A 10,723-nucleotide genomic window follows, 5' to 3' on the forward strand; every position below is an offset into this window, starting at 1 on the left:
TCTCGCTCCGTCGCCCAGGCTGCAGTGCAGTGGCGAGATCTCGGCTCACTGCAAGCTCCACCTCCCGGTTTCATGCCATTCTCCTGCCTCAGCCTCCCGAGTAGGTGGGACTACAGGTGCCCGCCACCATGCCCGGCTAATTTTTTGTATTTTTAGTAGAGACGGGTTTTCACCTTGTTAGCCAGGATGGTTTCGATCTCCTGACCTCGTGATCCACCTGCCTTGGCATCCCAAAGTGCTAGGATTACAGGTGTGAGCCACCGCACCCAGTCCCTAGCCTTTTCTTAATTAATGCATTCAACAAATAGTTATTGTATACCTACTTTGTGCAAAGAAAATAATAGGAATTGAATGATGGTGTTGAAAAAAATACAGTCCCTGTCTTCATTGACCTTATAATTTATTGGTGAAAAGAGAGAAATAAACATGCAAGTATATAATTAAAATATGTGCAGTTGTTATGAAAAGAATGACCAGGATGCAATGAATAGAATAAGGCTTGGAACATAGAATATTTAGACAGAGTGGTCAGGTAAGACTTCTTCAAAGAGATGATGTTAGAGAGGATACCAGAAAGATAAACAGGTGTTACTTGGTGAAAGAGACCCAAGAACAGGAAGAGGAATGTATTCTACGAGTGTTCATGCAGAGGGGAGTGTGATTTTAAAACTTAGGATATTTAGCTCATTTCTATTTTCATATGAAATATCTTTAGCTTTGTTGTTCATTTCAGAGAGAGAAACAGTGATGAACCAGTCTAAGAAAGAGGGACCAGTATGCTGAGGGCACTTCAATGTACAAGTAGACAAGTTGGAGGCCATTTAGCTGGAAGAAATTTCATCAAGGCAGGGCATGAAAGCTGGGTTCTAGTATTGGCAGAACTTAGTATTATGTTGGATCCAGCAAGTTGCCATAGGACCAATGAGGGGAAGTGACAAGGGGGGAAGTAACAAGGCAGGAAGTGACAAGGAGATGGATTTCGTTCATGAAAACTAAATTTTGAACAATGCAGAGTTACATGTTTATTGTGATTGTTTTGCAGTACAGTTCTCTAATAGAGAACGTTGTCAATTAATGTTAGAAACACTAAAAAGGAAAAGAGTGTGATGGGTAGGAGGGAGACAGACTTAAAGTTTATGAATCACTTACTATGTACAAGACTTTGTATTTTGCTCTTTATGTATTTTATCTGAGCAAAACACAAGCTAGCTCATGATGTTCTCAAAGAATACCAACATCAGACAAAGTCACTCTGTGACCACAATGAAGTGAGAGGAAAAAAAATACCACTTAATAATCCTAATTACATATAACACTGTACAATCAGAAAAATATATTGTCTTCTAGCTAAAATGAGTGACTGATATGATCTTTCTCAATTACAGCTTTAGTCTACCTTAATAAGTAAGATTCATTAAGATACTTAATCATGGAATTGTTTCTAGTAATTGACAGGACCAAATCCAGAGCAAGCTTAGCTTTCTTGAACCCTTCCTCCTCACCTAAAATTGCCTAATATGAGCCCACATCCTATAATAATTTGTATCTAACACTCTCTTACAGAAATGTCCCACAACTCCAGTGGTGTGTGATCACCCACATTGCAGTGAGTCAATAAACCTAATTTTGTTAGATTATGGGTATGTTCCTTTTTTTTGCTGGAAGGCCTTGTCCTGTCATTTAATTCTCAAAGCAACCCAAATATGTTCAGTTTAAAGGTAAAGAAAATAAGGCTGTGAGATGCTAAGTCACTTAGGCAAAGTTGATTATTTGGAGAAGTTTAGTTGCCAAACAGGTATTCCATATCTGCAACATGAAATGGGAAATGTAAACTAACACACTTTAAAACTATTATAGTTAATGTTTGCATTTTATCTTACTTAATTCTCACAATACACATTTATACATAGTAAAATACTGGTTCAAATAAATACACAACTGCCTGAGGGTACATAGGTAAAGAGTAGTAGTTAAGAGTACAGACTTTAAAACAGGTGACACTTTATGGTAGTGTGACCTTGGTTATGCTCCTTTGACCATTAAGAACATTTCTGAGGCAGTGGAGCTTAGAGGTGATGATCATGGACTCTGGGGTCAGAGTGATTGGGTTTATAATTTTGTAGAGCACTTGTGTGACGTTGGACACTTTATTAAACTGCCTGTGCTTCAGTTTTCTCAAATGTACAATGGGAATAACAATCACACCAACCTCACAGAGTAATTGTGAAGACTGTGCATACATTGTGCTTAGAACAACATGTGTTGCTTAGCAAATGCTCAGGTAAACAGGTCTTTAATTGGAACTACAATTCAAATTAAGGTTTCTGAAGCTCCACAACCCCAGTTTGTTTGTTTATTTGTTTGTTTTAAAAACAGGCAGCTCTTATCAGAGAGGATTCTCAAAGGAAGAATATTAGGTGGGATTCAGCACATTATCAGGAAAAGTAATTGGCTAAAATGATGAGGGGAAACAGTGTCTCTTTGGATTTCGGAGGTGAGTCAAGAAATGTGAGAGTGCACGTGTTTATGAGAAGAGTGGTGGGAGGATTAGGGTCACGTTTTCAGAACCAGAGTCCAAGAGTCTAGGTTCAGAAGTCACTGGTGATGAGGGAATAGGAGTGGCAAGGGAGGGTGATGAGACAGCAAACATTTGGGAAAGACTTTTCTGAGCCCACCTCTGCAGGTGAGAGGTAAACTTGGCTTCCCAGGAGTCTCCCCTGAGCCTGATTCTCACCTGTCTCTGGGGTTGGAGGTCTCCCTTCCTTCTGCCACTTGTGGCAAAACAGTGTTAGCTCTGGGGACTCTGCCTCAGGAGGATGAGACTTGCTGTAAAGGAGAAAAGGCTTATAGATCCAGTTTCCATTTCCCACACATATACTGATCCAGGCAAGATCAAAGCAGACACTGAATGGTGTTCAGTGGTTGGTAGGTGAACTAAGGGGCACATTAACTGTATTGATCAGGGATTGGAAAGGTGGGACTGATAATAAGGGATTTGAAAATAGATACTACTTTGAAATCCAACAATTGGTCTAGTGAAAATGTGAGTTAAGCAACTGGGACTTGAAATAATTCAATTTTGATAATCTTAGAGTATCAGATTTGGAAGAAACTTTAAAGGCCATCTTGTCCACCATTCCCTCCATTTGATTCTTAATTCATTCTACAACCAAGAGATTAGCAAACATTTGCTTTTAAAAGGTAGAGAGACAAGAAATTATCTTATGTGTGTGCTGTCACAGATTGGTCAAGTGCTGACACAGATGGTAGAAGGCAGAGGTTTCTAAAACAATTATTCATAAAATAGAGGCTGTGACTGAGAACATCTAATGAGGTATAGACAGTCCCCAATGAACAATAATTCTACTTACAATTTTTCTACTTTACAACAGTATGAAAGCAATACATATTCAACAGATTAATACATGAGATATTCAATACCTTATTATAAAATAGGCTTTGTGTTAGATGATTTTGCCCAACTGTAGGCTAATGCAAGTTCTCTGAGCACATATAAGGGAGGCTAGGCTAACATATGATGTTTGGGTATATTACATGCGTTTTCAGCTTATCTTCATTATGATAGGTTTATTGGGCTGTAACCCCTTTGTAAGTCGAGCAGCATCTAAATTGTATTCTCTCAGGAGAAGCTGCATTTGAAAATGCTTATCCCAGAGAAGGCCTTACACAGATTTTCTATTTGGAAGATTAAAGACATTTGATCATGCAATAATTTGGGGTCCAGAGGCCTTTAGGGTGCTCCTGAAATTATTATGTTTGCTAGGCCTTACTTGTTCTACACATACAGTTGGCTTCAGAAAAGCTAACTTGTATAAAGGGGAAACATTACCAACAACAGTTCCTTGCACACAAAAGATGATCAAAACTATTTCTTGAATTTAATTTCTCTGGGTCAGTGGGAGCAATGATAGGTCTTTCAACAGGATTAGGGAAAGTTGAGGCCAGACTAAATGTGAGACGCTAAGTTTATTAGAATACTGTAAGCTTTGTATTGCTAAGAAGACAACAAAAGGGATGTGTTCAGGTGCAAAAGAGAAAATGTAACTTAAATTTAGGCTAGAATAAAACATTAATTGATTTCACAATTCTATGCCTACTGTTCCAGGCATCAGCAGGGAAATATATAATAATTAATGAAGTACTACATTTGCTCTCAAAGATCTTAACAATTTATGGGGAAGACAGACTTGTTAAAAAGGTAACAATATACTAAATGTAAATATTATGAGGGCATAGAAAATGAATAAATAATTCTTTTTCTGAGGGATTCAGTAAAAGTATATTTAAGGAGTTAAGATTTGATCTGATTTTGAAGGATAAGAAGCAGTTCCCAGATGGAGAGAAGAGAGATGACTTAGAAGCAAAGGAAATGTAATGAAGCGAGAATTTCTTTTTTTAACATATCTGTCTCCTGTAATTGGAGAGGTGAATGTACAGTCTCTTTAGGTTAGAAGAGAATCAAGAAGAGTCTTTTAAGTATCAGTTGCTTTCAATGAATTTAGTATTCTAAAATATCAAACCCAGAAGTTCATTTCTACTGCAGGGCATTTGAGTTTGAAAGAAATGTTCGGCATTGGGTGAGTGGTAGAGTTGCAAGGAAAGTATTGGTCTACTAATTATTAAATGAATTGTTTAAATGAATTCGTTTGGTTATTAATATCTTATTGAATACTTTTAATGTGACAGCCATCGTGACGAGTGTCAGGATGATGAAAATAAGCAAGAGGCTGGTTTGTCAGTATGATAACTAGAATTGGGCGGTTCTCTTCAATTGCAGTGTGATCTACACAGGGTATGGTGTGACTGGCACTGGTTGCCATTTTATGCATTTAAAGTTGCATTGTGAATTTTTGTTATTGTTTTCTTTTTGCATCTGTTACACATTTTGCTTAAGAATAATTAGAATGTCCAATACTATTTTGTATGAAATCTCACCAAGCCAGCTATATACTCTTCACCTGTATTTATATAATTGATTTTATGAAAACACAAGATGCATGTTTATTGCCACTCTATCATGTTTGTTTTTGAATCTGCATTCTTTTTTTTTTTTTTTTTTTTTTTGAGACGCAGTCTCGCACTGTCGCCCAGGCTGGAGTGCAGTGGCGCGATCTCGGCTCACTGCAAGCTCCACCTCCCGGGTTCACTCCATTCTCCTGCCTCAGCCTCCGGAGTAGCTGGGAACTGCAGGTGCCCGCCACCACGCCCGGCTAATTTTTTTTTGTATTTTTAGTAGAGACGGGGTTTCACCGTGTTAGCCGGGATGGTCTCAATATCCCGACCTCGTGATCTACCCGCCTCAGCCTCCCAAAGTGCTGGGATTACAGGCGTGAGTCACCATGCCCGGCCGAATCTGCATTCTTACACCAAACAAGCTAACCACCCTAACCCATCTTCCTGTCAGCCATACCCACAAGGCAAATTCACACCTTCATCTCCGAGCTTGAGGTCAGAATAGTTAAATTTTACTTATGTTTTAAAAGTCTACATCTGACCAGTCACTCATCTAGCAAACATTCTTCAGTGATGCCCTGCATCTATGGAGCTAAGGTCTTAAAGCATTGAGTGAGCTTTCCCAGTTTGGTTACCATAGAGGGGAACATGTGTTTCCTTCATGTGAGCTGCTTGCTGCTCGATGCTTTTATTTTTGTCTGAAATATTTCTTTTTCTCTTTTACGCAGCTGATCCCAGATCTTCTTGGAAAATTCATCTTATGGGCTTCCTCTAAAAGTTTTTTTTTCAGTCATCCTGACCTGAGAAATGAGCCACTTCTCAGGCACACTGAAGTGTTCTGTACTTTACAAATCCTATTGAGATGTCTGCTTCTCTACAGGGTTGTAAGCTGCCTGGTGGCAGAGATTGTACCTTGCTGAATTTTGTGTTCTTTCTGCCTGACACATATTTGTTCAATAAATGTTTATAGAGGTGAGTTGAACAATAGGAAAATATTTGCTACTACATTAATCTCATACCCAAAATTCACTCTTTAAGGCTTTACTGAAGGAAAAACTATGACCTGGGAAGAGGAGTTAGAATGTTTGGGAACAGTCATATAGTATAGAGCTAGAATGCTTGAGGATGGTCTAAATGTTGTTTCTGTGAAATAGTATCTATAGGAAATACAAAAGTGTTCTAATTACCTCCTTCTCTCTATTCCCGAGTTTTCTTATTTGCAAAATAGGCGGAACAATGGTGCTTATCTCATTGAAGTATAAAAATTAAGTAAATATTGAATGCAAGACACTTGTAAAAATGATGAATAGTAAGTGCTAATAAGAGTTAGCTATTAATATTTTTACAGTAATAGTAATAGTAGTGAGGGCAACAGTAGTAATTTCAGTGCTACTTTTAAGTTAAAAAGAGAGAGAGAGAAATGAAGTTTTGGCATGGATTCAGCAGTCATCTCAATCCAATGTTTTCTTCTTTCCTTCTTTACCTCAGCCTCCCATGGATCAATACAACCATTCAAGCCTGGCTGAATTTGTGTTCCTTGGCTTTGCCAGTGTGGGCTATGTCAGGGGCTGGCTTTTTGTCCTGCTGCTATTGGCATACCTGTTCACCATCTGTGGTAACATGCTCATCTTCTCAGTCATCCGACTGGATGCAGCTCTGCACACACCTATGTACCACTTTGTCAGTGTTCTTTCCTTCTTGGAGTTGTGGTATACAGCTACCACTATCCCTAAGATGTTGTCTAATATTCTCAGTGAGAAGAAAACCATTTCTTTTGCAGGATGCCTCCTTCAGATCTACTTCTTCCACTCCTTGGGAGCGTCTGAATGCTACCTTCTTACAGCCATGGCCTATGATAGATACCTGGCCATTTGTCGGCCCCTCCACTACCCTATAATTATGACCACCACACTCTGTGCCAAGATGGCTGCTGCTTGTTGGACTTGTGGCTTCCTGTGTCCCATTTCTGAGGTCATCCTTGCCTCCCAGCTCCCATTTTGTGCTTACAATGAAATCCAACACATTTTCTGTGACTTTCCACCTTTGCTGAGCTTGGCCTGCAAGGACACATCCGCTAACATTCTGGTGGACTTTGCCATTAATGCTTTCATAATTCTTATCACTTTCCTCTTTATCATGATTTCTTATGCAAGGATCATTGGGGCTGTGCTGAAGATAAAAACAGCATCAGGAAGAAAGAAGGCCTTTTCTACCTGTGCCTCACATCTTGCTGTGGTCCTCGTCTTCTTTGGGAGCATCATCTTCATGTATGTGCGGCTAAAGAAGAGCTATTCCCTGACCCTTGACCGAACACTTGCTATAGTTTACTCCATACTAACACCAATGGTCAATCCAATTATCTACAGTCTTCGTAACAAGGAACTCATTAAAGCTATCAAGAGGACCATCTTCCAGAAGGGAGATAAAGCTAGTCTTGCTCATCTTTGACTTTCTTCCCATGTCCTTTCTCACCTCAATGTTCAATTCATAAAAGTTCTTGAGTAATCTTCCCATCATCACACATGCTCTGAATTTCATTTCCTTTCACCTCTTCAAAGACTTCATTTCTTTATGATTTTCTCGTTTTCTACATCTTTATTTCTATTTTTTACTTGATCACTTATGTCAGCATTTAAGAATATTTTAGTATCTACATACTTCTTTCTTTTTAAAAAAAAGCATGTATATTTCCTAGGTCCACACATTTCCATCCAGCCAGAGATCGATTTCTCTGTTCCTTTTTCCAATCAAACTTCTCAACACACCATATCTCCTCTTCTTTACTTCATATCCACTTCTCAACCCATTCCAATCTTATTTTGGCTCAGACCTTCCAACTAATATTTTGTGAAGGCCATTATTGACCTCAATGCTGCCAAATCCATGAGAAACTTCTTTTCCTTCCTCTCTCCTGAACTCTTGACACACATGACCAGTTTTTATGCCTCAATTCTCCTAACTTTTTACTCCTTAACTCTCCCTAACTCTCATGACATCATTACCTCCCAATTTTCTTCTTATCTTTCTTATGAGTCTTTCCCAGCCTTCGTTGTCCTGCCATGCTATCTCCCTAGATACTCGGAGTTATTCTTATGGATTTAAATATGATCTCTGTCTATCACAAGGCCTCTCAAATTTTTATCTCCAAACCACAATTTTTCTCTGAGATTTAGATTTATATATTCAACTTCCTACTTATCAACACTGCCTGGATTGGAATTCTCAATAATTTAAAACTTAACATGTCAAAATTGATTTCTTAAAATTTCTAACCGTGAAAGCTTGATGCTTTTGTTTCCTTGGGTTTCTTCTAGAAAATTTTAAATATTCTATTTTGCTTCCTTTTCTTACAACCATAATTCCAATCAATTATTAATGTATGCCAATCTTTTCACAAAATATATTCTTAAATCAATTTATTTCTTATACTTTTTAGTGTTTCTACCCTGGTGTAAATTGCCAACATCTCTCAATTGGATTAATGTAATAATATTCTACCCATGCTCCTTTCTCCTACTCTCATTCTATTCTAATATATTTTCCACATAAAATATAATGTATTTGAAATCTGAATTGTATATACCATTTTATAAAAACATGAGAAATTCTCAATTGCCCTTAAGATAAAATTCAAAGCCTCACCATACTTTATAAGGCTATAAACGGAATTCTTCCCTGCCTTCCTCTTCAACATAGATTCATACCTCTACTCCCTCAGCTCCCTCTTTCCTAGCTACATGATTACTCTTTCAGGTCTTCAAATACATTATGGATTTTTCTGGCTTCAGGATCTTCACTCCGTTTTTTCCCCAACATTTCATTTGGTTTACTCCTCCTAATTGTGTGATTTTCTGTTCAAATATCAATTTCCAGTGACGCTAGCTTTGAGAGGACTTCTGAACACTCAGTCTAATTTATGTCACTCATTTTTATCTCTGAAGTATGTTTTGCTTCTCTTCAAAATATGTATGGCAATTTATGTGTTTGTGGACATTTATGTATATATACATAGATATAGTTTGTCATTCTTTCCTACAAGTATCTATAAACTAGATTTGGTCTCAAATTATTTCAGATTTTTTATTTGTTGTGTGTCCAGAAACTAACACAGCACCTAAATAGGATGAGTATTCAATGCAATCGTAATGAATGAAACATGTGATGAATCTTACCCACACCTGGTCAATAACATATTTGGCCTTTAACAATGACATAATGATTCTAATCATTACTGAAACCCACTGTTCTATAGAATGCATCGGTCTTCCCTATTTGTACTCACCAGTTTTCTGCACATCCCACCTCAACTTGTCTCACATCTGCCTTTTGAATTTCCTTGGATAATACTGGTAACTAGTCCTTGCTTAGCTACTGTGCGTCATACTAGGTTAATTTTCTGGATCTGTATTTTTTTTTTCACTCACAAACTTTGGTGGGCATGTAAGCTATCCATAGATAATATTCATTTTTAACATGATATGGTTATGCGTAAACATAAATTTTCATGTCATTTGGGAAAATGCATAAGTATAGGATTGCTAGGTCGCACGATAAATGTATGTTTATAATTAGCTGTCTAACTGTTTTCCAAAGACTAGTGCTTTTTGGGTCCCTCTGCTGTGATACAATGTGGGGCATGTGTAGTGAGAGTTCATTCAGCCTGGGCAGCTTTCCTGAGCTGTGGGAATGGGCTTGTGATGAACCCCAGGTTTCTGTTTCTCATTGTTGCATGTCTATGAGTAACAAATCTGCTTTTCTTGATTTGTTGTGTGTTTTATCTCAGCAGGTTCATGAACTAGGTAGAGAACCTTTGCATATATATATGTATGTCCTTTTCTCCAAATCCTCCCTGCTGTCATCCGCACTATTTTATCATATATTTTTGTAAAATAAACACACAGTACATTGCTACTATTTTTGCTATATACAGTCATTTTCTGTAAACAGTGGCGGTAAAAGACATTGCAAGAGGGAGAGAGGTTAGTGAGTACTGAGGAAGTCAATGGAGCTGCAGTTTCAAGAAATGTGATACCATAAAAAAGACAGGCAGTTATGTGCTGAAGTCTGCTCATAGTTTTTGGGAAATCATTGACAACTTATTAGAAATTCTGTGGAACCAATAGCTTGGAATCAGATACAGTGGGAGTATTAGCACTATGCCAATCAGCAAATGTTATAAATCAGGACCTTTTTAAAAATGGCAGGCTATCTCAAAGCTAAACAATGCAGGCACTAAAGTGGTAAGGACAGATTTAATCAGTAATATACAAATATACAAATATATATACACACAAAAAAACACACACACATACACACACATAGACATAAATTATTTTGGTAGCCTTGAATTTTCTCAGGCAGGCACTTAAAGAGGTGCTAGGATAGACTATGGCCTTGAGTTCTTAGAAACTATGTTAGTGTTTGTTTAAGTCTTTTAATATATGTGGTGGGGGAGGGAAGGTGGGGAGGGTGGATGAAATCATTTTTGCTGACAGTCTATAGATTTTGTAAGCCAAGGTTGAGGTTTAGTCAAAAAGAGAACTAGAGTTCAATGAAATTGAGAATCTTTGTTAGAGGAGTCAGTTGTTAAACATTTACCCCAACACATATAGAGACAGAATATCATTTGGAGGGGAGGGTAGCAGAATTGATGGACATATTTTAGGAATAGAGGATATTCTAGTTCACAGAAAAGAAGTAATTGAAATGAAACTGACAGATGTGGAAAATTTAATTTAAAAGGTAGTGG

At 37.8% G+C, this 10,723-nt stretch overlaps 1 protein-coding gene across 1 annotated transcript; it reads left to right on the forward strand.

Moving 5' to 3' along the window:
* The first annotated feature begins 2,890 nt into the window (after nt 1-2,890).
* Nucleotides 2,891-9,883, forward strand: OR6N2 (olfactory receptor family 6 subfamily N member 2). Its single transcript, XM_054687327.1, has 2 exons — nt 2,891-2,925; nt 6,463-9,883. Exon 2 carries the CDS (start codon nt 6,469-6,471, stop codon nt 7,420-7,422), a length of 954 nt encoding a protein of 317 aa, XP_054543302.1. The 5' UTR covers nt 2,891-2,925; nt 6,463-6,468; the 3' UTR covers nt 7,423-9,883.
* Nucleotides 9,884-10,723: the final 840 nt, after the last annotated feature.

The sequence above is a fragment of the Pan troglodytes genome, chromosome 1, assembly GCF_028858775.2.
Source record: "Pan troglodytes isolate AG18354 chromosome 1, NHGRI_mPanTro3-v2.0_pri, whole genome shotgun sequence".
NCBI classification, from domain to species: domain Eukaryota; kingdom Metazoa; phylum Chordata; class Mammalia; order Primates; family Hominidae; genus Pan; species Pan troglodytes.